This window comes from Cebidichthys violaceus, unplaced genomic scaffold (genome assembly GCF_023349555.1).
Source record: "Cebidichthys violaceus isolate CVI_PGR_0920_01 unplaced genomic scaffold, fCebVio1.0.p SCAF_21, whole genome shotgun sequence".
Lineage (NCBI taxonomy): Eukaryota > Metazoa > Chordata > Actinopteri > Perciformes > Stichaeidae > Cebidichthys > Cebidichthys violaceus.
In genome coordinates this window covers 1580394-1608316 of record NW_027176384.1, presented here as the reverse complement: position 1 = coordinate 1608316, position 27923 = coordinate 1580394, and the positions used below count along the sequence as shown (strand labels likewise).

The 27923-nt window shown below is 42.1% G+C and overlaps 3 protein-coding genes across 4 annotated transcripts; all 3 read left to right on the top strand.

Annotated features, from left to right (window-relative positions):
* The first annotated feature begins 398 nt into the window (after positions 1 to 398).
* pparaa (peroxisome proliferator-activated receptor alpha a) lies at positions 399 to 13960 on the top strand. 2 transcript variants are annotated; one of them, XM_068716862.1, is made up of 8 exons: positions 399 to 770; positions 6449 to 6680; positions 7643 to 7797; positions 10260 to 10398; positions 11281 to 11480; positions 11574 to 11840; positions 12036 to 12279; positions 12381 to 13960. In XM_068716862.1, exons 2-8 carry the CDS (start codon positions 6497 to 6499, stop codon positions 12623 to 12625), a joined length of 1434 nt encoding a protein of 477 aa, XP_068572963.1. In that variant the 5' UTR covers positions 399 to 770; positions 6449 to 6496; the 3' UTR covers positions 12626 to 13960. The 2 variants fall into 2 exon arrangements, with proteins under 2 accessions (XP_068572963.1, XP_068572964.1); XM_068716863.1 differs by lacking the exon at positions 399 to 770 and adding an exon at positions 5247 to 5607.
* Positions 13961 to 14438: 478 nt separating this feature from the next.
* Positions 14439 to 16290, top strand: cdpf1 (cysteine rich DPF motif domain containing 1). The gene is made up of 3 exons (XM_068716861.1): positions 14439 to 14583; positions 14824 to 14935; positions 15329 to 16290. The coding sequence occupies exons 1-3, from the start codon at positions 14471 to 14473 to the stop codon at positions 15455 to 15457; spliced, it is 354 nt and encodes a 117-aa protein (XP_068572962.1). The 5' UTR covers positions 14439 to 14470; the 3' UTR covers positions 15458 to 16290.
* A 1404-nt stretch (positions 16291 to 17694) lies between these two features.
* On the top strand, positions 17695 to 20539 carry LOC137877144 (cyclin-dependent kinase inhibitor 1B-like). Its single transcript, XM_068716860.1, has 3 exons — positions 17695 to 18367; positions 18782 to 18937; positions 19333 to 20539. Exons 1-2 carry the CDS (start codon positions 17866 to 17868, stop codon positions 18922 to 18924), a joined length of 645 nt encoding a protein of 214 aa, XP_068572961.1. The 5' UTR covers positions 17695 to 17865; the 3' UTR covers positions 18925 to 18937; positions 19333 to 20539.
* Positions 20540 to 27923: the final 7384 nt, after the last annotated feature.

The window sequence follows — 27923 nt, the reverse complement described above, 5'->3', positions numbered from 1 at the left end:
GTAACGTAAAGTAACTAGAAAATAAAGCTGTTGAGTAAAACGTACAATAGTTGAAATGTTAAGTAGAAGTTAAGAAAAAATTAAAAACATATAAGTGCAGGACTTGAGTGAATATTGCACCACTACATAAATTATGTTCAACACATCTATGGGGTACTGAATTACCATATACAAAACTTACTTATATAATATATGATATTCAATGTTGTTTGACATGTTATTGTGAAAAATGGCCGTTTTATTGAGCGTTTGTGTAATTAATAACCCATAACATATGATGGCGGTGATTAGAGTGATTAACAGTGGCTCCACTGTAAATGATTTAGGAGACGTGCTGCTCAGAGACGGAGGCAATCAAGCCAGAGAGCGGTGTTCTATCGACACGGTTAATGAGACTTGTGTGTGCACGTCACGGTCCTCCGGTTCACATGCACACCGACTCGTGACGTCCGGTGACGTCTCGAGCCACCGGGAAGTACTTGCATCCTGACATAAAAAAAAAAAAGATGGGTGGTCCGTTTTCAAATCCCCGCGTGCCCATTGGTCGAAATCATAGGTGTGTCAGGGGGGTGTGCGCGCCGTGTCGCCGTCCGTCCCTACGTTATTTCCTGCAGAGAGGATGAGCGGAAGTTTGACCGCGCGCCGGGACGCGACGCATCAAGTTTTACCAGCAGAGCTGATCGGGGATCTGAGCTTTGGAGCGTCCCGGGACCGAGGGGCGTCCATCCCGTCAGCAGCATCTGGAAATGCTCCGGATAGTATCCTCTGAGGTAATTCACAACCTTCACTTGAAGCTCTGCTATTATGTAAGCGTGATTATAAGCTTACTTTCCTGTTATCTGAGGAGAATTAACAAACTTTTATTGTTCAGGGTCCAGCGTGGGGTTACAGTTTTATGACGCCTGAGCAGAAAGTAATGCTGCATGAGTGGATTGGGCTTTCTCAAAAGACTATATTGTTATATTATAGCTGTAGGCTCGCTCCTATGCCTGCATGAAGAAGAATGCATGTAATTGTTCTCAGTATATGAGCCCCACATGAACTTCCTGACTGCTGGAGCCTGCACCTGCTTTTGTAATAAAACCACACACCCCCACACATGTGTGAAGAAATCTTTCTGAAGAAACATATCTTTCTGTTGGCCATAAATTCCCCCTTCAAACTGATTTCCATTTCCTTGTCTGTGCAGCACAGTGACAAGTCAACACGACCCTTCTGTAAATGCAGAACTTGTTTTAATCAAGATGTGGTAGTTTCTTTTGGGTCTCCTCTGCTCCAGATTTTTTTGGAATGTGAGGCACATGGATGACCTTGTTGTTGCAGAGACTTTAGAAGGTCTTAGAAAGGTCAAAACAGCTGATTCGAGGCTTCTGAAGGGGGACTGGGGGTGTACGTTTTCTTTCTTTTCTCTTGATTGTATCCTCGCTGTTATCTGTTAACAAGCTGTCGTTGAGTGCAGCTGACTGCTCTCAGTGCAGTTACTGTTTCCTCTTCTCCTGTGACCTAAAGATAGAGCCTCGCTGTTTGGGATTATAGTTCCTCTGGGAATTAAAACACAATGTTCTTTGATGTGGTGGGGAAACATGGGCTGGTCCAGAGTCATCTATGAAAGAGCCAATGAAGTCATATCAACACAGTTTAAGAGTTAGTCGTCGACCTAGTTTTAAGCAAGGCTATGTGTTCATTAGAAAGCTGTCAGCATCAACGTATTCACTTGTTGAATTCAATAATGAAAGGGAAACAGAGGGAACAGAACTTGCGTCAGTGCAGCTTTCGGCATTCAATTAATGACTATTTTCATAAGGGATTAACCTGCCGATTATTTTCTAGATTAAGCCATTGTTCGGTCTGAAAAACATCATAATAACAGTGCAACAGTGACCCAAATATTCAATTTACTGTAAACAATTCTCACCTTTAAAAACCTGGAACCATAGAATGTTTGGCATTGTTGCTTGAAACAATTTCAAATGAGCCTCTACATAGTTGCAGGATTAATTTTCTTCCAAAACACAAATTGATTATTGGACTTTGGTTGCAGCTCTGGGTGCAGGTGCAGCTCTGGGCTGCTGACGTCCCCGGGGTCCCAGCACCAGTGTGACTGGTTCCTCATGTGGAGCCAGGACCCTCTCACCCTACAGTTTATCCCATTCCTTTTCCGTAGTACATCAAACATAATTACCTAATATCTGTTCTCCAACTGTCCACTATCTCCACACCACTTACTTTCACTGAATACCATAAAAACTGCATTGCTTCATGTAAGATCACTATCGAATGAGTCATTACTAATAAATTACTTAAGTTTCATATTCCTCTCCTGGACATGGCTCTCTTTGAGCAGGTGTTTTACTCAAACTTTTGGATATTGATTCCCCGAGAGAGTGGGCGAAAACAAGGAGGAAGTGGTTCACAGTAGACAGACATAGTCTTTAGTGTTATTACGTTTGCACATTTTACATTTACATGACGCCGTTGACAAAAACGGTAATTTTACCTCGCAGAAGATGGGAGTTGCTGGTCTACTGCTGCCTCGGTCGGTGAGTTAGTTTGTGTTATTGTCTGACTTGGGTGAATCTGAAATAACCAAATTCACACAATTACACAAACGGACCAACGACACCCGCATTAATAGAGGGAACATTACTGTTTAAGGTGGGCCTCTTCTTTTAGGTGTCTGAAGTATGTTTTGCTGCTGTCAGCAGTACATTACTTTGCTCCATGTAAGATCAGAAACGGTCAGAAAACGGTATCAATCAATGTCGAGGAGAATTCTATTGCAGTTTTCATAGAAGCCATCTCTTTGTTGCTGACTCACTCCTCAAACTCTGCCGATGATCATGTAGGTCGCTTCAGCTGTAACGTCGTTAATGCCATTAATATTGGCGCATCGTACGGGGTTAAAATAATTCCTGGCAAATAAAATTAAGAAATGCTGCAGCTGTCAGAATCCACAGAAGAGAGTGCAGAAAAGCTGAGCGTGAATGGAAGAAACACTATAAACTCCAGACTCTGAAAACTCTTTTGTTTGCTTGGTGGTAAAAAAAGCCCAGCTTCAGATCAAAAAGTAGCCTACCAGCAACTCAGCAGCTTTTTAGCCCCAAATGGTTGTCTCGATCAGTCATTTTCAACCAGGGGTCAGTGATGGAGTTCCAGGGGGTCCTCAGAGATGTAGGGAAAAGTATATTTCACTATTTAATTCAATATAAAAGTGAGCCCAATGTGTGTAAGATTATCGGTTTCACTTCCTTCATGGTAATCTCTCTTAACTGTAGCTGATGACTTTAGAGTTCTGGTCTTAATCATATCTAACAACCAAAATATTTTCAGAAGAGGTCCCTGAAGAGAAATCGCACCAAATGGGTGTCCGTGACCTCATGTGTTTCAGATTAGTGGTCCATGACGTGAATACGGAGGAGAACCACTGATCTAGATGACTTCCAGGCTGGATTTCGACCCCATCACAGCACTGAGCTCTTAAAGTTGTTATGACCTCTGATTAAACACACTCTAGTGAGACGTCACTTCTATGCTCTTGGAACTCTGCTGCTTCGTTTGAAACAGCTGATCATAAAATATTGCTTGGCGGACTAAACACAACTGGGCTGGTCTTTCAGGCACGGTCCTAGAGCCCTACGAGACAGCTCCATATCTGAGAGGCCTAGCAGAAATCTTAATATTGATAAAGATCGAGAATTTCATTTTGGCAAACTAATTCATGTGTTCATCTCAAGTACGTTAGACTGTGGTGTAATGGTCTTTTCTCCGAACTAAACCATCTCAAGACTAAGAAAGCTGAACACATTACACCGATGCTCAGGTCTCTGCACTGGCTACCAGTCAGTTATAGAATTGACTTTAAGTTATTGCTGGTTGTCATTTAATGGCTAAATATATTTCTGACCTACCGCTTCAATATGAGCCCAGCCCCCCCCCCCCCCCCCCCCCCCCCCCCCCCGCCCCTTACGTCATCTTGAACAGGTTTGGTAACTGTTCCCAGACTCTGGAACAAAACATAGTAAAGCTGTCATTATGTTCCACTGTTGGAACAAACTGCAGAAGAGCTCAGATTTGCACCAACTACTTATATAAACTTTATTCTTATTATTCTTTTTATTTGATTATTTTATAGTCTTTTATTCCTCCTACCAGCTTATTCTTAAATGTCTTCATTTAATTATGCACTTTTATTTCTCTCACCTGTGTCATTTTTAAAACTCCATAATGTAAAGCACCTTGATCTTCCTCTGTGAATAAAATGCGCTGTGTAAATACACTTGCCTTGCCTTGGGCAGACAAAATTCAGATAAATTACTGTAAAATCCTCAAAATCTGGAAATCTTGTGTTGGGATCGTCTGCTGCTACATATGTTGGATACAACCCAAAGATTTCTATAACATAATAATAATAATAATAATAATAATATCATAACAGGGGTTTTTTTCTGCATAAGTGTAGGCTTATGGTCATGCACTTTTAAAACATCTCATAAAATTCCTAGTAATGTTAAAGAGACTAGAGATGCAGGGGGACACAATGGGTTCATTTTAAGATGAACTCACTGCACTGAAGTATAAATGCTACTTATTGTGCTGCAAGAGAAAACGCATTTGCACAATCCGCCCCTTGATGACGACTTTTTTTATTTATTTATTGCAAAGCAGCTCGACAGACCAGTCAGACAACAGTTAGCTGCTTCAGTCTGTATGATCTCTACAGTCAAGTCTATATGGTACAACATACTTTTGCTATGAGGTTTTTTACACTCTTACAGATTTCCCCCTTAGGCCTAAACGACTTTGGCATGCTGTCCAGACCTGTCCTCTGAAACGTTGCAACCCTAAGACTAGATAAACAAGAACAAACATGCTTTGATTCATCACGTCCTGTCTGCCTGGCCTGTATGCACAGACGAAGAGAGCATATAACAGAGCATTCTCAACAGCGAAAGTTTGAAGTTGCACAATCTCATATCAGCCAGTGTTTTTTTCCATGCTGGGCTTACAGATGTAAGCAGCTGTGTAAACTGAGATTTTACGTTTGAGCTCACATGAGGTCTGTGAAGGCCCCACAGCCAAATCTCTCTGTAGATTAGATCAGAGATAAATTGCTGATTCCTGCCTTGATGGTATAACGTTGTTAAAATTCTGACACGGATCAAATGTTATTGTAATAATACAGGAGCAGAGGTCAGGGGGAGAGCATTCCCCTCTTTTAAAAAAAAGTAGATTCCTGTTAGTCTGCCTTTAACCTACAATTTGCTTGTAATCACATCATTACTAATACAGGGAGATGTTACAGTATAATGTGTTAAATCCTAGTCTATAATCTATAGAACAACAATGGCAACATCTGCCGCGATGAATTACTGGAAATTGGGGGAAGCGTTATTGAACATGAGCACTGGTGCTGTGATGTTGTGGGATGGCTCTAACAGATGTCCTTTACCCCGCTGTGAGCAGCTGAGAGCTCCACCAAACTCCCTCCCACACATACTTTTTAAGATCCACTCCGAGAGGACGGGCAGCCAGAGGAATAGCTGGACACTGAATTCTTTGTTGAAAGTAACGTAACAGAGAGAAAGTCACTTAAAGCTATGATGCACGGTATGTACTCTTTGTCTCTTTGGAGCATCAGAGTCGGTCAATAACTCAGATACAGAGCTTTGTAACAAACTGCAGACTGTGTACTTTGGCTGGAAAGATTGGAATTAAATCTGTGAATAATGGGCTGCTGCTGACTCTATGGGCACAGTTCACTTATTAAAAAAAAGCACCTTCACATTATGAACTTACCTCTAGCATTAGTGGCACAAGTGTTGTACCTGTCCCCACTGCATGACAGATCTTGATTTGTGCTTTCATGACATTTAACTTAGGTTTATTCATGTTTCTAATGTTTTCTCTGAAAGAGAATAAACCAGGTCCAAGCAACAGGGAATAAAACGATAAGGTAAATATTGTGATGCACTTACTGCCGGTGCTGACATCTTTAAACGTGGTTTGAAGAACGTCAGGCCATCACACATGAATGCAAAAGTATTAGGAGTGCTGAGTTCAGTATTTTTAAGTTACATGGCTTGTTCACGGAAAAGCTCCTGACTGTGTCGGAGCGGACATATTTAATCATTTTCCAAAAGCATAATTTTCCTTGTCCACACTAGGAACGGGAAATATGGATATGATCGACACAGCTAGTGATATAAATGGGACTAATGGTAAAGCAAAAATGTATACCGTCTGGAGTTATACATTTCAGGTTAACAGGTTTTTGTTGTACTTTTTGTTGTATACCTTTAGAAGTTTGCACCCAATCTAAGGGGTCAGAGGTTTTTCCAGAGCTAAGCGAGAAAAACAACTCTCAACCAATCTAATGGCTGCCTCAAGATTTCCAGTTTTGTTATCACCCTTTGTCCTCATTCGTATGCTCTCTCCCCTCTTATCACAGTCTGGTGAGTGAGGGGTTGTTCCTCCCAGGTTTGGCTTGATCTCAACCATGGCCAGGGATCTCTTCAGCCCCCCATCCCCACTTGGGGATTCCCTGCTCGACAGTCCGCTGTGTGGAGACCTGATGGAGGATCTTCGGGACATCTCCCAGTCTATAGGAGACGACACTCTGGAATTTGATTTCCCGGTGTACCAGAGCACCGGCTCAGGGTCTGAGAGCTCCATTGCACTGGGTGAGTAGTCAAATGTTCGCTGGGTACATGGTCAGTCAGGTCAAATAGTTACAACACTGACCTTTTGAGCCTTTGGCTCCATTGAGCCTAACGAGGCCTTTTGTAAGAGACTGCCTGTCTGATTACAAAAGATTAGATGCAATTCATTTCTCTCTGTGTCTTCTAATTGTTGATGTTGTCTCCAAATTCCTGAGCAGCACTTGAAAAAAAACCAGACACATTACTCATTACCTAATATTCCCATGTGGCCTGTTTGACAGGAATCAAAGTTTCTGTCAAGGGAGAAAGGATGAATTCATCCTGATCTATTTAACAGATATCTGGTTTTCGCCATCATTGTGATGATAATGGTTTTATATCCCCATTATAATGCTGTGTGCAACAATAGATCAGGAGTTCGTTTCCCTTTGTTATGACTGGCTGTTCAGTATGTTTTCTTGGTATTACAGATGTCTGTAACATAAAGAAAATACAGTTATTTGTATAGCCCTATAAGTATAAGTATGAAACTAACCCTACAGCCAGCAGCTGGTTAGCTTAGCTTACAGACTGGAGAAAGTTAGACTGAACAGCTAAACTTAAAGATCACTAATTAACATGTGATGTCTTTTAAATCTGTACAAAACAGTTAGCTCAAAAACATTAGCTTCTGTTAAGCTAAGCTAACTGGCTGCTTGCTGTTGCTTTGTTGAGAGTCCTCCTGAGACATACTGAATGTGTGGTATCAATCTTCTCATCTAACTCTTGGTAAGAAAGTGATTAAGTATTAACTATTGTCAAACTATTCCTTAAAGTGTTGTCGGTTTGCGATCTATGGACTTCTGTTACCTTCTCTCTTTTGTAAATAAATGTATAGTGACTTGTTTTTTTCAAGAGTCAGTGTAACGTTTCTCCAAAATGTGTACGTATCAAGTTGTTTGAATTCACTGTTGCCTCCTTTCTGCTTTGTTGTCTTGCTGTAGACACCTTGACCCCAGCCTCCAGCCCGTCGTCGGGGGTGTGCGCGGCAGCGCCGAGTCCAGAGGAGAGCGTCAGCCCCCTCAATCTGGAGTGCCGGGTGTGCTCGGACAAGGCCTCGGGCTTCCACTACGGGGTGCACGCCTGTGAGGGCTGCAAGGTGAGAGACGTGGAACTGGCCCAGCGTAGCCAGCCAGTGTACATATTGTATGCATGTACTGACATACTGTACACATCAAAGTGAGAAAGGACATAGAGGTCACACAAAGATATGTAGGTAAACATACAGACAGATGCAATCAGACGGGTGATAACGTGTGCTGCAAAGGCAAATGTGTGTGTTTGTGTGGTGACAATCCCCACACAAACACACGTGCACACTCACGTGTACACATGCACATACATGCCTGCACCAACGCACACACACCCAAAACAAGCTCGGCATGCGGAGCCGCCTGACCTGGAGGCCAGTGGAAAGTTTATGAGACACGCAGCCAGGTCATGTGAGGTGGGGGACGTGGTGGCCTTGCTCAACTTGTCCACCTCTCCGCTGCTTGGCACCGAGCCCGACTGAGTGACGTTAACACACACAAGCACCAGTACACACACGGAGCTGTTGCTGGCACAGAGTCCTGCTGTACTTATTACTAAATATGACCTTTCATACAGAGTCATCTTTGGGATTTAATGATAAGAGGATTTTGGTTTGCATACATATATTTTAAAATGTTTAATCATAATAAAGGTATTCGTCAGGCCTGAAACAGTTCAGCTCCACACGACAGATGGGTATTGACATTTTAGGGAGTACGACAATGTCAATTGAGGACTTGTAACTGAGAACACTGGGTGTGTTAAAAGCATTAAGAATCAACACTGCCAAGTCATGTGAGCTTGTCATAGTCTCGTACTTCTCTGAGCCAACGGCAGGTTGCTGCTGCTAATCTGAGCCTTTGTTTGCTATTCATGCATGACTTTTTAACCTGTGACCGTGCATGCTTTTAAAGTTTTCTCCTATCAACCACAGCTGAGAGTGTTATGGTACCACTTCTTCCTTTGAGGTTAGACAGAGTTGCTACTGCTGTTCTCCTCTTTCTGTTTCTTCCATAATCAGCCCCTTTTGCCCTGCTGGAGAGAATCAGTTTTTTCACTCTTCTGGACAGGCACTGTGCCTTCAGTTTCACTCTAATCCATTGAAGACACTTTTCCGTCAATTCTGTCAGTTGCACAATGCACATATGTTTTTTTGGGTGCCGCAAAACAAGCCACCTCCCAGCAGGGTTAAAGTTTTATGACCCACATATCGTTCATCAGAATCAACACAAGCTACTCTTGATCTTGTCGGCCGCTGTGTCAGGCCGCTGCCACTCTAAAGTAGGGGCACTGACACTGCTGGACGCTGCACATGTGAGGGGACTATTTCGACACTCACTAAAATGCTCTGACTGATGATATTGTGCCGTCATGGAAAAATCTGGCTTGCGATATGTAGCAGCCGCAGTGCACGCTCGACGCGCTCTGCGTATCACTTTCAACACCTCGCTTTAAGAGAGGAGCGCTCAGTCGTGGGAATGTGAATGGAATGTGCTGTCATGCTATGGTGCGAGGGATTCAATCTGAAGTGATGGCGGTATATAATTTGTACGGGACGTCTGGAAGAGCAGGGCGGTCGGAGAAAGCCTTCAGTAATGGGAAGGTTAATCACAACACCTCTACCTGCCCAATAGATGGAAGTTAGTTTGAATTGGTGCGCCACCAAGATGCCTGAATTAAAACTTTTCTTTTGGTTTCAATAGAAGACATTTGCCCTTAAGAAAGCGTTGCACAATACATCTCTTTGATAACGTCTATAGTTAAAGTACTGGTTGTGTCACTGTCTGTACACCCATACGCAGACAAGCAAAGACATGCACGCTGCACACATCTGTTTTCTCCTTTTGTTTTGTAATGTATATTTGATGACTATCATATGCCTGGACCCTTCACATTTCTCCCCTCTGTTTCCATGATGAATACGTCCAGTTCTCCCCACAAATGGTTTGAAATACCACAAAGAGTGATGCGAGACACACATAATAACCCTCAATAACAATGTGTCTTCAAACATAAAGGCAGACAGGCCCTTCTGTAAGATGATGGCTGACGAATAGCGTGACCGTGTGGCTCCAGATATATTGCCAGAGAATCTATGTTGCCTTTTCGACGGTGAGGGATGAGGAATGCTCTGACTGAAATTTCAGTGATGCACATAAGTGTGTGAGAGTGTGGGTCAGAGGATCATATGTTTCAGTTTGGCATCTTTTAGCATGTGTTGGCCCACTGGCCTGTATCCCAGTGTGAGTGTGGAGGACTGCAAGATGTCTTGTCCAATCAGGGTTGTTCTGTAGAAAGCTAAGATCTTACTGTACATCCCGAAGCATATCGCTCTTTAAATATAGATGTAATTCCTCTATTTCACCCTGGCAAAGGGTGGTGTCATTTCTGACCTGGAAGGCATAGGGAGTGAACAGACCGTAGACACATCAGGAGGGTTAACCTCCTTATGGGCTGAAGTACCACGAGAGTATGTAATCAGATCATATGATCTTCAAATGACAGCATGTGTCATTCTGTCTCTACCAGGGCTTCTTCAGGAGGACCATCAGGCTGAAGCTGGAGTATGATAAGTGTGAACGCAACTGCAAAATCCAAAAGAAGAACCGCAACAAGTGCCAGTACTGCCGATTCCACAAGTGCCTCTCTGTAGGCATGTCCCACAATGGTAAACCTACAACACTGTTTGAAGCATATCTGTGTAACGTTTGCTAAAAAACAGCCTCAAGTGATAATTACAGGACAGTTATCCAGCAGAGGATAATGGTAAATGTAGATGTACTGTAACAGTAGTACAAGCAGTGAATAGTCATGAAGTCATTACAGCATTATCTTATATTAAGTTAAGCTCCAGCAGCAAAACCACTGGGTATACAAATTTGAGCAAGCGTGTGTTTTATTTCTTCTGAATTTAACTTTTAATTAATTTGCAAGAGAGATAGAAAAATTGTGTTCCATTATCTTTCAAAAAAGTCTTACATTAAAGTGTATATTAGCTCAATTGATGATATAGCAATGATAGCACTTGCAAGTATGTGTCATGAATGCAGTTACACAAATCTCCGCTCACCACGTCTTCAGTCGACACCATGGTATGCGTTCTCAACAACAGGATGTGTCCTAATGCGGTTTGGCTCCAAATCAACGTGCTGTACATTGACAGGGTTTTTATAGAACAGCGTCCTGCTCCTGCCGGAGCCTGCTTGACTCTGACAAAGCACAGGCCCATATAGCTCCACATCTGGCCCGTCAGCTGCACTGACTGCTGAAGGGTCATTGGGTTTGTTGCAATGGCCTCCCACCGCAGACAGAACGTTCAGAAACCTGAGAGGAAGATGACATGCTGTCCTCAGAAGAGAGGGAAGAGAACATAAGGCACCAGATCTGTTGGGGGCGAACAGTTGTGTGGTGTGTGTGTGAGCAGACATGCATGTTTGCTGTAGGAGGACATGTCGGATGTCTCTGTGTGTAGTCTCTGTAAACTAACACAGCTACTATTTGAAAACGTTTCTCGTTTTTTTTGCTAATGATGAATGTTTCTATTCACCAGCCATCCGGTTTGGTCGCATGCCTCAGGCGGAGAAGCTGAAGCTAAAGGCAGAATGCAAGATGGTGGAGGAAGAGGTGGCAAGCCCCATGCTGACCGACCACAAGACTCTGGTCGGGCAGATCCACGAGGCCTACATGAAGAACTTCAACATGAACAAGGCGAAAGCTCGGCTCATACTCACTGGAAAGACCAGCAAGCCGGTACAGTAAAAAGTAATATTCTTTATTATGTATCTCTACTAGATAAAGAATAACCTTGCCGACCAACGTTTTCTCCTCCGTCGTTCCCCGCAGCCTTTCATCATTCATGACATGGAGACGTTCCAGCAGGCAGAGAGGACGTTGGCGGCCCAGGTGGGGAACAGTGACTTTCCGGAGCCCAAGAGCGGCCTTCGAGCTGGAGACGTGGTTCTGGCCGCAGGGTGTGGGGAACTGCAGCAGAGGGAGGCTGAAGCAAGGCTCTTCCACTGCTGCCAGAGCACCTCGGTGGAGACGGTCACAGAACTGACGGAGTTTGCCAAGGCGGTGCCCGGTTTCCAAGACCTGGATCTGAATGACCAGGTGTGTTTGCTGTATCTGTCTGCCGTGATTCCATGTGATAAGTGGAGTAAAAACTAGTTTACTTAACGTGAACGAAAGAGGTTTGTGTTCATGTTGGTATTTTATGTGGAAAAAGTAGTTACGGACACAAAAAAATACAGTGTCGTTTGGAGGCACATCGGGGTCATGCTTCGGCCTTCTTACCTGCACTTTCAGGTGACTCTCTTGAAGTATGGCGTTTATGAAGCCCTCTTCACCCTCCTGGCCTCCTGCATGAACAAAGACGGCCTCCTGGTGGCCCGTGGTGGAGGCTTCATCACCCGAGAGTTCCTCAAGAGCCGGCGGCGGCCATTTGGCGACATGATGGAGCCCAAATTCCAGTTTGCCACACGCTTCAACTCCCTGGAGCTGGATGACAGCGACCTGGCCCTTTTTGTGGCTGCCATTATCTGCTGCGGAGGTGACTGACAATTATTTTTTTTAAAGTGCCCAAAGGGTGCAAATTTGCACAAAAACAAATCTGAATCCTCCTTTTATATTTCTCTGATCCCTTCCCTCCAGATCGCCCAGGCCTGGTGGATGTGCCTCTAGTGGAGCGGCTGCAGGAAAGCATCGTTCTGGCCCTCCGGCTCCACCTGCTGGCCAACCACCCGGACGACAACTTCCTCTTCCCCAGACTGCTGCAGAAACTGGCCGACCTCAGGGAGCTGGTCACCGAGCATGCTCAGTTGGTGCAGGAAATCAAGACGACAGAGGACACATCGCTGCACCCGCTCCTGCAAGAGATATATAGGGACATGTACTGAGTAGATAGCACATGGTCATGAACTGGGGACATGTATTTGAATATTTATGTATGCCGCTCAAAAATGGGTGTCCATAAATATTTACTGATACTATCATGCACATCAATGTACTGTAAGCAGTATGTCGTGCAGCACCTGAGGCTGCACACTGCTGTGATCTGCTGTGGAAAGGCAGCTTTTGTAGGTGGAGTGGCTGCTTCAATGAAAGGGGACACAGTGGGGAACAAACCTGTGTAGAAATATTTTTTTAATGCATTGATTTGAGAGCACCCTATTGCTATGGATTGGGTGCTGGATGCCAGCTTTTATTCTACAGACTGATCAAAAGCTAAATAGGGAGTAGACTTTGCAAGTTTGCCTAACATTTAAAATGGGTGTACACATATTAAAGATATCCGGACATGACTGCTGCAGTCATGGATGCACTGATGCTAAATATGGATCTTGAACATAAGTTCAGTTGTGGTAAAAGAAGCAGACAAGTTGGAGAAGTTCTAACATTTTAATCCTTAAAGGTAACTGAAATGTTAGTTGTGCAATAGGCAACTCGATATAAAAATATTCCTACTATTTTGGATATTTAGTGCATGTGATAATTCAAATCGATTGGATTAGGTTAAGTTGTGTCATGTCCTTTCTTTGTGTATTAGTAACTTATTGAAATCAGCCATGTCTCACGCAACCATTTTGAGAGTAGTGGTTGAAGAAACACCTGTATCAGTATTCATCATGTGCCATAATGTTTCAATGCTGGAGCTCATATTTCATATACTTTGACCACATCTTATGCATTCACCACACAACAAAACAGACGTCTATTCAGTGTTGGATCAGGGAATGTTCTCACATCATGAATCAACAAACCTTACTTCTACTGATGGCAGCCATCATTTGGAAATATTGTAATTTCATGTGTCATATATTTATTTGAATCCTTAACCTACTGCTAAACAACACAACATGACAGCACACCTCACCTAAGGTTTTTTTGTACAAATCCTGCCGTTCAGACTCATTATTGGCCAGTGAATATTTTGACCACAAACGCAATAATATGTTAAGCTGGTTTATGTTTTATTTTGTAAATATAACAGGAATGTTGCCACAGTGAAAGTGTCCGCTGACAGTAAAACAGGCCTCAAAAAGAGGAGCTTGTTGCCTCATTTGCTGCGTTACACTTCACCTCCCGATGTAGTATTGAAACACTGTTTCTTGTCAGAATAAAACGGTTTATATTTTGTATCATGTAGTGTACAATAAAAATATGTTTGCTGTTTCAATAAAATTAATCATGTCATATGGTAGTTTGAAATAAATAAATATATTTAACTTTTATTTGTAATACCCTGAATTATTTACATGCCTAATGATATCTGTTCAAATACATCACTGCACATGTTTTGAGATGTCATAGCAGGAAAAGCACAGGTGGAACTAATCATGTTAATGACAGCTTTGTTCCATTTAAGTCTCCTAGTAAGCCAGTAATGTGATTAATTACACCTGTACTTTTTCTTTAACGGCATGTTGAGGGCTGCTGTAAAAACGTATTATCTCAGGATTATATTTTCTACTATGGAAATAATTCATGTTATCAATTTCGGCTGGTTCACTACACTTTCAAATTTTCTATAATAATAAATATATATTAACCCACATTCGTTTGAAGCAGCCTAATATAGTGATAAACTATAAAATTGTATTTATATCTACTTTATCGTAACACGGTTTTAGCGTTTTGCAACCCCGGTCCATTAGAGGGCGCTAGAACGTTATGAAACAACATGGCTGGACTCGATGTGAAAACCAGGAAGTTGTTTTTTTTCTGCTCCTCGGCTTCGAAAGATGGAGCAAACTACAAGCCTTCCCCGTCAAAAAACATTTACATGTCAGTTGTGTGATTTAAGTAGCCCCTTTACTTACTACGGCCAGAAACCACCAAATACCAGAGCCATTGTGTAAGTGGACATTAAAGCCAAGCGCTCCTGTTAGTGCTCTGGAGCTAGCTATGTTAAAGCTAACGCTTTTAGCTAGCTGTTACGTTACATGCCTGTAAAGTTATAACGACGTTAGATACACAGCGAAATTAACCCTACATCTATTTTCCCGTTGTATTTATAGTCTGTCTTGAAACACACGACTGTTTTGTCTTTGTGAACCTCAGTTATACATGTATGTCTGCTTCTGTCGTCCAACAGGCTGCTTGAGGAGTGTTTTGTAACCCAGGACCCCTTCAGTCCGGACAAGGAAAAGTTTCTTGTTTTGGGCTCTACCTGCAGCCTGTGCAGCACATGTGTTTGTGTTGGATCGGTAGGTTGTCTTTAAATTGAATTGCCTCGGTCTGTTTTCGCCACAGACTAAATATGTGATCATGTTATCAAATATTAAACTCATCCGTAGAGACAAAGTGAAAACTCAGGGTCCTCCTCATCAGTTTGGCTCTGAAACCCAAAACTGAGCTCCTGTGACAGTTTTCCACTTGTTAAAATGTGCATCTGTGGTTTGGATGTTTTCCTCAGATGACTTTGCAATCATGTGGCGTTTATATGCGCTGGGTGAACTTCATGACCGATGCCCTTGAAATCAGTTGATCCAGCTTCTCAAGTAGATAGTCTTTCCATCTTGGACTAAATGTGACTAAACATCCACTGCTTATGTGAAAATCGAGCATTGATGCTGCACTGTGCTCTTCTCTGCTCTCAGGACTGCAGTCTGTTCTACACCAAGAGGTTCTGCATGCAGTGTGTGAACAAGCACTTGAAACAGTTCCCACTTCAGATCCAGGCTGAGCTGGCCAAGAAGAGACAGAGCTCCAAGTCTGCCGTCTCGTGACATCGGATAAAAAGAGGTCCATAACATGGGAAACGTTAGGTCATTTAAAGAGTCCCAAATGTGCCGAGCTGCTTTACCAGAACTCTTCATCAAACCCATACTGAACTAAACTGCAAAAACGGCATATGAAGAATGAAAACATCCTGCAAAATTAACACCACACATCAGAACAACACTAGGTCATGCTTTTGTCCAGTCTTCAGGGTGTTATTTATTTGTTTCTAGAGTTTTATAGCAGCAGCAAATGAAAAAGGCTCTGAATTAAAACTGATTTCATGTACGTGCACAGTTGCCCTACAGTAGCTCCTCCGTATTTCCTGTTAAACAAACCCCCTAAAAAACTGTTGATTGCTAATATCTGCTCCCATATGTCTAGGATGTTCAATTTGGCCCATCGCTTGTTCAGCCCAATTCAGCAACTATTTTATGCTCCATATATTGTTTAACACCACAATTATAACTCAAGATAAGATGTGGAAGTAATAACATTCTCCAAGACCGGTTGCTGGGCAGATTAAAAACAGATTTATTTCTCCACTGCTCTTGGAAAGTGAAAAATTAGTAAGTCGACTACAATTTCTCTGTGTACCTGATGAATAATGCCTGTAGAGCAATATTTAAACATCCCTTTTTTATGAGAATTTTTTTTTTTCAGCAACACATGGAAACATTCACATTTACAGGACTAATTATCTAAAGACTTCCTTTTTATGAGTGCATCACTGTTATCCCTCTCTGCATCCGCGGTCAGACGGTGCACTGCTCACTTCTGTGAAGTCAAAAAATAGTTTTTCTGTGTGATCTGAAACTATAAAAAAATAATTATGCAGTGACCTTTCTTTCTCTTTTGCTTTGTGACTGTTATCAAAATGAATGTGTAACTTTTTGTTGTAGTGACAGAATGTGCTACAGTTGCATCATTAGTTACTCCCATTTCGTAATTTTCAAAATACACACTCGACAGTATCAAACCTGACCCAAACGGAATGTTCTCTCGCTGCATTTCTCGCTTGCCGTTTAATCATTTTGATCGGAGTCTGTTCTGATCTCAGGGATGCGTCTGTACAACACCGTGCACGGTTTGCAGCAGCATAAACACATTATGGATTAAGTGTGATCCCGGCGATAACATTGATACAACAGATGGCCTCGCTGTTTTCATCACGAGATGTTTGACGTTTCCAGGCCTAATTGAAACAGCATGGCCTTAAAGACAGGCCCAGTGATTTTTTTTCTTTCTCTGGCAAATGCTGAAGAGGAATGCAGAGCGACATTCGCTGCAGAGTTTAAGTTGGGACATCGTGAACTCCTGGGCGCAAGGAGTGCTCACTATTACAGATGCATTCACTCCGTTATCTCGGATTCCTATGCAGCTTTGGGATGTACAGAAAATCAATTCGATAACTTAAGCAAACTGGAAACCCCAACCAGAGGGAAATGGTGGTGAATTTAAAGGTCTTTTTTCTTCTTCTTCTTCTTTTAAAGTTGCACCACTCTTTGTGCCCCTTTAAATTCCAAACACACATAAGCAATTACAACCAGTGATGCACACAAACCACCTCCGTGGCAGCACTGGCAAAGTCTGACAGCGATAGGCACCGTGCCAACGGTGACGGAAGGCTTTCTGCTAGAGAGCTGATATCATCGGATGCCAGGAGGCCGGTTTGTGCCTATTTTGTTATTGTCGTGTTCCTGCATAAAACCCTCATTCTAGTGTCTCATTGGCCTCCAATAGCCTTGAAATTGTAACTGAATGAATGTCAGCACTTGCACGATTGATTCCTCTGATTGTATTACCAGCCAGCAAGACCTCACACTACACTCCTGCTGTGAGATTAAGCTGTTTTCCATTATTGTGTTCTTATCACTTCTGTTTTTATTATTCAAGACATTTTACTGTGCATGAACACATAGACCCAAATGACAGTTAATGAGATCCAATCATATCTATGACCTGTAGGTGTTCAGCTAGTGTCTAACCTGATGCCCGCTGTGATAAATCAAGTACTAATGGAAAGCATGATGAGCACCCCTTTATAACCACAACCTCAGTTACTTTTGTACTTTAAGTATTTAACTAATCTTACAGATTAATTGTGTCATATTCATGTGTAGAGTTGATCCAATCCAACTCTGTGTTGTTGCCCCTGTTCGACTTTAAGAGCGCTCAGTGGGCGGTCCTTGTGCGCAGACCAATGAATCGCCTTCTCTGTTTAAATAGTCCTTGATGTCAACTTTTTCTTCTTCACTCATTGCTCCCCCTAACGCCATGTTGGCTGTTATGACTTGACTTGTTGTTTTCATCAGCGTTACTACGGACTTGACAGGAGTGGCTCTCTTAAACGCCCCTTCGCCCTTGGAGACGCTTTATCCCATTTTTTTTTTGTTGTTGCGCGGACGCGTTTTGGATGATACGCGCGGAGTATGCACGCATCATCCCCGTGACTTTGCATCATTTTAAAGGAATACTACGTGGAAATAGAAGTTTGAAAGGGGGGTTTGCCTGTTTGTTTGTCTATATTTACCCCCCCCCTTGTCATATGTGCAACAAGATGTCAGAAGTTCGCCTTTCTAACGCGAGCCCGACGGTGGAGAGGGTGGATGCGCGGCAGCCGGACAGCGCCAGACCGTCGGTCCGCAGAAACCTCTTCGGCAAACCCGACCCGGAGGAGATACGGAGTTACTTGACGACTTCGATCCAGCAAGATGTGCGGGGTTTTACGGAAACGTACAACTTCGATCCCGTCAACGACAGGCCGCTCTCTCCGCGCAATTACGACTGGCAAGAGGACCGCGACGCACCGGAGTTTTATGTCAGGCCGCCTCACGGGAGACAGGAGGAGAAGAGCGATCGGCAGTCGGCTCAACCAGACCGACACGGTTTGAGGAAAAGAGGTTCGGGAGCTTCAGGTGATTCGCCTCTTTGACTTACTCTAAAGGGCTGCTTGCGCATTTCTGTGTCGCTATGCGGAGGCGCGAAGCACCAGTTGTGTCCGGGGTTCAACCGCTGCTACGATCGGTCGATCAGCCAAATAGAAGTGTGCAGGAGCGAGACGCAGCCTGAGAATATCATTACAGATGTTGAAGTCACTTAATATCGTTATTATCGAGGGTGGCCATGTAATGCAGGTTTGGTAATGGGACCAAAGTCGCGCAGTAATTACATTGTAGTTTTCACATTAAAAAAAACAAAAAAACTCGGGCTGTGCACGGTAGTAACATGTTCTCTCCGAGGATATCAGGTGCTTTTTTTAAAGGGGACGTGCAGCTCTACACATAAACAGTCTGACAATTTTTCTACGTGTGTTTTTTTTTGTCTGTCAGGATCCTGCTCCAGCGAGTCTCAGAGTAAAAGGTCGCACACCGACGAAGATGATGATGATGAAGACCACGGTGCAGGAAGTCAGGCGGTAAAAGCCGCGGAGAAGAGACCCAGCAGGCCTGAGCAGAGCGCGGAGGTCCAGTGAAAAACAGTGCTAGGTTAGAAATCATTATCTCACTATTCCACTGTTATGAAGTAATTTGAATGGATGACGATGTAAGTGTTTCCAATGCGTAAAATACGAACGCTCAGCTGTTATTTTGGACGCTAATAGAGTTTGATGTACTTGTTTATCATCAGTAACGGTTGCAATAACGCAATTATGTCCTGCACACAGCACTTACACGTCATCAGCCCTTCAAACTTTCATTTTGTTGTGTTTTTTTTCTTTCATCTTCCACAACCCCTTCGTGCTATGACTGTTCACCCTCTGTGTGTGTGTGTGTGTGTGTGTGCGTGTGCGTGTGCGTGTCTGCATGAGGGATATCAAGCATGAGCAACTGCTTTTTCAATTGCACCATTCAACAGCCTGTTTCCTCTTCGTGTCCCACAGAGCGGGGAGACCTGTTGCTGGTGGAATACTGTAGCCTTTCTCATCATCTGACAGATGGGAGAGAACATATAAAAGCAGTCTTTTCCTATAGAAGGGAGGAGGAGAGGCTGCACAAGCACTGAATATGTACACTATCAAGTTTTGGCACTCATTTTAATTAAATTGCCTCAGAAGCAGCAGACAATGTAGCAGTGTGCAAATGGATTTTTGCTCATTTTTTTTTATCTACTACCTATGTTTCAGATGTAGCACATAAAAAAAAAGCATATTATGCTTTTCATACTTTTGTTAAATGTATTTGAATAAGTGTGTGAATTTGACTCGGGAAACTGCAGTGCAATTTCCAACAGAGAAATATTATTTTGTTAAAGTGGTCATATTGTATCATTCAGGTAATTGATGTAAGTTAAAAATGCAGATTTCAAAAGTCAGGGTTATGTGGAAACAAAATGTCTTCACTTTTTCTATGGCTTTATTTGTCCCAGTGCTATATATCTTATTTTGAAGGCTCAGATGGCCACACTGTAAGTTGAGGCCCCATCTAACTGGGAACAGCCATGAAAGATAAAGTTTACAAATATGGTCTCCTTTTCCCCCCACAATTTTTATTTCACAATTTTATTATATTTTAGTTTTTTTCTTTTTACCAAAGTTTGTGCCTTTTTGTTCGGGGGTTATGGGAGGAGGGTGGGTAGCAAAACTGCTGAGCAATATCCAACCAAATTTTAACAGTATTTGCTAATAATCCTAAGAATTAGCTTTTATTTTTGAATTAGGTAAATTCATATTTTAGTGCCTTTTGGGTCACATAATCCGCCCCATTTAATATGTGGTGTAGCCCAGGTTAACATAGATTAAATATGTTAAAATCCCTGGGCTACTTATTATGCAAATATGTGAATCAAAGATTTGTATTTGTGGTGTGGAATTCATGTCGAACATGTAATTGCACTATTTTTAATTTCTCCTTTTTGAGGGCAGAAAATCAAAGTGACACTGCCTCATTTGGTGTAAACCTTTGAAGTGTACCTGTGTGCCTTTATTCCCTTTTTTTTTTTTTTTTTTTCAAAAACACTGAAAAAAGTATACTAACTTATTTATGTTGAGCTTTTTGTTGTGGGTATATGTATAGCTTCCCAAAGCAACGTTTTTGTAAATATATATTTTCAATATTGTTTTTGAGAGAAATAAACTGTTGCAAAACTGAGCCTAATAATCGATTTTATATCCTGTGTTTTGTACTTTTTCTCTTCTTCTTCAACAGGCAAGTTGATTGGTTAACAAGCAACGCTGGTGTAATAAATTCATGCGCTCACTATTTTTGATTGTAAAACACACAACCACTCCACCCTTAACAAACACACTTCAGGTTTAAAGCGATCCGCCCATGTAAACTGGCAGACAGCAATAATAATCACTATGATCACATAGTGATTATTATTGCTTACACAAAGAAAGATACACCACGTTATTAAAGATGTTTAATGAGTTCTTCAGTCTGAGGAATGACAGCACTGATAGGATCAGAAACTACCATAACTTATTCACAATCTAACCACTAATAACTTCATGAACAAACGTCTGTCATAATGAGGTTTAAGTGACCAGATACTACGTCCATTTTATTAGAAAAATAATAGAATTTATTGCTGGGAGCCTAACTACCAAAAACGTTTCTACACCAGTCCCATACTTTGCGAATAGGAACTCTATTTCCTACTAATACTTGGTATTTAGTAATATGACTAATAATAAAATGATGTAATGTGTGTGGCTGGACTAAAACCCAGGACACCGTGTACAACTTGAGTGCAAACACAGCACCAGAGTGCAGGCTGTGACTGTGCTGGATCGTCTCAGCCCAGCTCTGCCTCCAAAGTTGAAAACAACAAAGGTATGTCCTGAGGAAGGGGGGGGGGGGGGGGGGGGTAGTTATTGGCTTTCCCTGGATCCAATCACAGTGGATAGAAAAAAAGCAGACCACTTAGGAGCCAGCCAGTCAGAGAGCAGTAGGCGGGAGCTCCGGACAGTACAAGCTGTTCTTTTCACAAACCACACACCACCCAATTAGTTTCATTGGCTGACTTTTTCCTGTTAATACCAGTGTAGGAGTCAAATACAGAGTGAGTGAGTGAGAGAGAGAGAGCTATTCATACAATATCTCTTACTGGCTTTGACTGAGTCTGCAGTAATTAACAGTGAGCTCATGCCCTTTTTCTAAACTTTAAGAGAGGATTGCAACACTTTTCACACATTGTTGTTCTCTTTTTTGACAACATATATGTATTACTTTTGAACACAGGACATGTTAAATGACAGCATAATGTTAAAATCTATCACCATTGACATAATGTGGTCTTAGAAGGTATGCAAATATGTGTTGTCATTAAGAAAATCCATATTTGTTTGTGTCATATCTCTTCCACTTCAGCCCTGTTTGTGTCTGTCTGAACTTGGACCTGCGTCTTTGTTTTGTGCACTGCTTAATAGAGTTCAATCAAATTTAAAAGAAACAAATCATTCATTTTTTGGGCTGATCTGAATGCAATAGCGCCACCAAGTGTCATTCTATGAAGTCCTTGACATTTACGTCAAAATTGATCTGGGAAAAGTAGAAGCACAATTGATGCCTTGCAAAGCCCCGCCCCCCGCATCTACTCTGTCAAGCTCGTAGAGTCACCATGGAGCCCACACTGCCACTAACTGCACTCCCTCCATTACTATTATCTACATTTTGGAAAAAGCTAAAAGAATCTCCATACATTCAGTATGCCTTCACTAGCTACTGTAGCACAGAAGTGCTAACGCTAGTTAATGATGTGCTAACATACTCTCATATGTTTATCTCCTTCCAACAGGTAACGAGGATCACGTTTACTGAATTTTAAACCATGACTACCTCGAAATCCACAAAACCAATATAGGCTATGCCCATTTCCACCCAGTATTGTTTTTGCTGCTTATACATTTTTACCTCTGTTCCGTCATTCTTCAACTGTATTAGATAACATATATGGATGAACACAGCATTTTTTACATGCATTGTTTCTCACTACAATTTAAGGAATTTAAAAGCGTCTTTGAAGCCAATTTTAGTGCCCATTGGGCCCAAAACTTTTTTCCTGTCTTTTTATTGGTAAATCAACTTCCTACTGCGAACAATTAGGTAGCCTTATTTAAATGATTATGTCGTAAAAGTTGTAAAATGCACTAATAGCAAAATCCAGATCCAGGTGGGAGGTGGGGTTAAAGGAAGCACCTTTAGCTTCCTCTATGGGCCCCATGGATACAGAAGATCTTGGTAATCTTATACCCCCAAGTCTAGCTTTTTTGGCTTCATGATATATGATCGCTGGGATCAGCTTTCAGAGGAATATACTGTACTCTGCCTTCATCACTGTATTCAGTTCTCTCTATACAGCCATGATATCATTGGCTTTGCCCTATATTAATGTTCTAAATCCTTTATAAAGAACTGTTAATAAAAAAACACTTTAATTAGAATGTATCTATAACGTTCATGTTGCCATACTTGATGACCGTTTAATAACATATCTCACTTCATGTCATGATATGTTGTGATCATATCACAGCTAAACGGATTGTCGTCCCTCCACGTTGTGTCGGGCCGAGCCACCCGTGAAATAATCACAACATATCACGGCCTGTTGTGAGCTATTGCTTAAATAACATCACATGCTGGTTATGCCAATTTCAATAAAAAAAAGTTTTTTTTTATTTAAATGTAACTTAATTTAGAAAGTGTTTAAAACTAGCTTTTGGCTAACTCTACATTTAAAGCATGCACACTAACCCTGTCAACCAAATAAACAAAAAGGTAAATGGAAAGCCTCCGGATACATTTCAATTCAGTCACACCAGTCAGGAATCAGACAGTAAAATGGCAAGTAGAGTACATTAAATTAACAAATTATGAGCCTCTCTTGTCCAGTTAAATAAAGTCTTTCTCGTAAGGAAAAGTCGTACATGTTTAACTGACTCATGGTATTTAGCTGATGTTTGTTGCAAGTGACATTAAGTTCTGGTCATTGAAATGCCAATTTCCTCTGAATATTCTCAGGTTACCAACCACATTATAATGAAAACAATACATGAAGCAAAAGTAGTTTCACAAAGTCAAACCAGCTGAGTGGCTACAAATATGCAACTACAGGGAGTAATATCACTAACATGTTGTTTTATTTGGTAACACTAAGGTATGTTTGTGATAAATTTTCTTTCTGAATCCTGTACCACAGCAAAACATAATGGGACAATGAGGTCCAGCTGGCTGTTTGGGCCTGAAGGGGCTCAGAACTTTCAGGTGGTTACAATTTCACTGTGTTGATTGGTGTCCACGTGAAGGCAAACGTCCAGGTCAACAGTCCCAGTTACACCGAACGGCAAAATCAGAGCTCAGCTGATATTTTTAGGGTTAATAGGGTGTTGAAAAGATGGAAGAACCAATGCTGGGTATTTAAAAAAAAATGATAACCTCTTGCTGTCTGTGAAATGTCTGTATTAATCCTTAATTCAGGATGTATAATACCATTTAAACTGCCTCCATACCCTTGGTTCACCTACACAGCTGTTTTCACTTAGTTTACCTTATGAGACCTCTTCTCAGGACTCTGTGGGTGTGTACAGACATGATTGACATCTCTTTGATTAGGGAGAATTCAAATCACCTGTATGAATGAGTAGAGGCTTTAAAAAGGGACACCACTCGATTTGTTTGTCGCTGCCAACCCATTGTGAACCTGTTGGTGCACCTTGTCGCTCCCACTTTGGGAAATTCTGCCATAACACGAGAATGTTCTGGGAGGAGATAAGGGTTTTGCCAACATTAGTAGAATGCAGCTCTTGATTTAGAGGAGAGACCCATGGATTTTTTTATTTTACTTTGACATCAAGGTGGTGCAGGAAGAGAGGCAGTAACTCTAAAAGTATGCCATGATGCAAATATGACAATGCCACTTTCAGAAAGCTGTGCCAGTTATGACCTCAAAACCACCGGCAATAAGGTGCGTGCGTGCGTGTGTGTGTGTGTGCGTGTGCGCGTGCATGTGTTACCCCAGGCTGACCTGTTCATTATTATACTCTAGCTTGGTGTGAAAAACACACCCACTTATGCACACGAAGCCTCAGTCTATTCTACTTTTCAAGAAGTATGAAGCATTTTAATCAGTCCCCCGTACACAAGTTTGCTTCCAAGTCAGGAAAACACTTCCATATTTCCAGCGTTAAATTAGCAGGCCCCTAAATGTTGCTGCAGATAACGAGAGGAGAAATGGGTCGTAAAAGTCTGACATCTTGGAGCTGACGCTTTGAATAGATATTCAACAGAGGGCCTACAAAGTATGAGCTCATAGCTTGGCAAACTCAAATGGGGGTGGAAAGGTTTTTTTTTCTCCTTTTTTTACGAATGTCTTGTTTTATTCTGGAAATACAACTTCCCCATCTGTTTGGTGTTGTAATTAATTTGTCTGATTTTTTTTTTAACTTCATTTACATTTTTTTTACAAGGGCAGGGCTGCTATATTTTTCCGCTTCACTCTGCCTCATGGTCATGTGCTCTTGGCAGCGGGGAGAGATGAAGTGGAGATAGTCAGGAGGGGGAAAAAAAAGAAGGAATGAAGGAAAGAGGCAGTGAAGGGCCGAGTTAAAGGGAGGAAAGAGAAGTCAGGCTTTTTGGCTGTGTCTCGCTGCAGCACGGCCAAATCACATCCAGTGCAGGATGTAAACAAACTAATCTGCCAACGTGAAGTTTTTACACATTTTGGTTTTGCTCGGGACTCTGTGACTCATGCGGTCTGGCTGTGTGGCCTCAGATGCTGACTGGCCTACTGCTACAGCACTGGACTGTTTAGTTTGTCTTGCAGCAGGGGTCACCAACACATTACAGGCCCTCCATGTGCTTTACCAATGCATACAAATGCCCTGTGATAACGTGGAGAAACAAAGAACTGCTGCCTTTTAAAAAGATGTAATGTTGCCTGTGCAGGCTGACAGGGTTTAACAATTTAAAGATGCTATACTACATTGGGAGCTCTTAACGGCTCTCAACAAAGCAACGGCTGAGTCGGCTGCTTGCAGCTAACAGCGCCAACAGTGCCAATAGTGCTAACAACAACATCAGCGCTGACAGAGCTAATAGTGTTTAGTTGAGGGGGAACCTGCTACACTTCTGCGATGGTGGTGGGCTGTAACTGTCGTAGGAGCACAGTGATAAGCGGCACGGCCATTAGCGCGCTCACATGCACGAACATGTACTAAAAGCATGTGCGGCCGGCCCGGCTATGTAAACTAAATACAGAGAAGCTCTGATTACAACACACACAGAGGGAGTGTGGCTTCATTCTCTGCTCAGGTAGACATTACTGCGGTGACACCTGTGGTTAGTGTTGGTAACAGCAGGTGTGGTTTAATATAACAGCAAACACTCCTTCAGCAGCTACTTTGTCAGACTTACAAGAAATGAGCAACAAGTGTATCTGATGATTGATGAATCCACTGTATTAATGTAATGGAAACAAGCTGTTTCATGAACTCAGGGCCAATTGAATGTTCCCTTGAGTTTTAAGACCAGTCTTCCATCCCTCTGCAGGTCACATGCCTTTGATTTATTTTCATCTGGCCCTGAGGGTTCAGCGAACGTGTGTCTGAAAGGAGAGAGGAAGAACAACTCAGTTGAATTAAGGCAACAATCATCTGCTGAGGTGACTCGTGCTCTAGCAAATAATTCAGGGCCTTGTCTTATAACTGTATACATCAAGGTTTCAGGCAGCTGTGAGATGGAAGGTGAGCCTCAGACAGACAGCCACACAGCCACAGTATTATTCCCAAGTGTGTTTGCATTCTGGTGTGTTTCTGCAAACAAGCATGTATTTGTCAAAGTATGACGTGTGATTCACTGACATCCAATCTTGCTGCTTACTCTCAGGCTTCGGTAACAAATAGTTGTATTTGACAGGCTACTATATGCTGCCAAGATAGATTTGCGGGTGGATACTGTGCAATGTATTTGTCAGTGTATCACCTCAACGACATATTAAGAGTGTTTGCAACTTGAGAAAAAAGTAAACCGCTTTGAAATTAAATCTGGCTGTGGATGATCTCTGAACAGTTGAGCTCAAAGCTGTTTTTTGGCAATGAGTAATGTTTGACCTGAGAACAGACGTGTGGCTGCAGGAAGTATCAGCACTCACAGGTCAGGGTGAGGGCAAAGTAAACTCCTCTAATGTGTGTGTGTGTGTGTGTGTGTGTGTGTGTGTGTGTGTGTGTGTGTGTGTGTGTGTGTGTGTGTGTGTGTGATTGGTGCTGCGATTGGGTGAGTTTGGGTCACGACCCTCTACTGGGACACATGTTAAAGGCTGAACCCCTACATGAAGGCTGCAGGGAGTTTTTTTCTAAAAGAAGGTTTGGGAGGCTCACAAATTAGGTGACAAATCTGGAATGTTTTTTAAGTCAAATATCAAGACAGACTGGGCTTTTCTCTTTTCACCAAATTGTAATTTGTTTTGTCATTTCATGTTAAAGTCATCTCAGAACAACTTAAAAAAACTATTTAAATGCCATACTTGTGTTTTTGACCCAGTCACTTCAAATCACTTATATTACATATTACTAACCTTTGTCCAACTCCAAACCCTAAATTCAGTATAGTGTGAAAATACATCACAATGTACATTCATTTTATATTGTATTTTTTAGCCAGCGTTATCTTGGTAGAATGGACTGGTTTGAAACGATTTTACAGTCCAGACTTCACAGACTGCTGGAAAAACTTCAAAGTTATAAATGATGTTGGAGTGAACATGTGAAAAGACTGAATTTAGTCATTTCTCACATGGGAACTTAGGTAAAGTGGTGCTTTGAGCTGAATGCTAATGTTCGACCGTCTTAGTTTGGTGTGTTAGCACTGTACTGTACTTCATTTGTACTACAGAATAAAACTGTTGCACTTTCAGTGACTGTTGGTCATTTCAGCCCTGAGTTAAGCCTCCCATGAAGAACTTCCTCTGACTGCATACATAAGCCTAGCAGTCCATAACCACAACCATGGCCTTGAGTGTGACCTTTACCCCTCTGTTTTCCTAGAACACACTGTTGTTGATGGGATGTAACCTGCAGGTTTTATAATTACTGGGCTGTCCTGCTGTGCCTAATGTATAGCACAGTGTATGAAGAGAGATGTCCAGCATGTGACTGTCATCATCACAGCTTCTGCTGAGGTGGTATAAGGGTGAGAGCATACGCTGAACATTAGAGCGTCTGTGGCCTCTTTCAGGGAAGACCAACTTGCCCTGCAGTTGTTTTGACTGTGAATAAAAATGGATCTACTGAAATCTTGGTGGGGGAAGGCCATGAACTCTGAGGAACAGCTGGAACTTAAAAAAAATGTTTTTTGATTTGCTTCCTCTCCATATTTATATCTGGGGAACTTCATATCACTGTTCTTGTCTTTATTGTAACAGGCTATGGCTAAGTCTTCAGCCATGCTAGCAGCTCGGTGAGGCTGTACTTAGCCACAGCGCTTTATATCAGCATGCTTACATGCTCTCAATGACAATGCTAACATGCTGATGTTT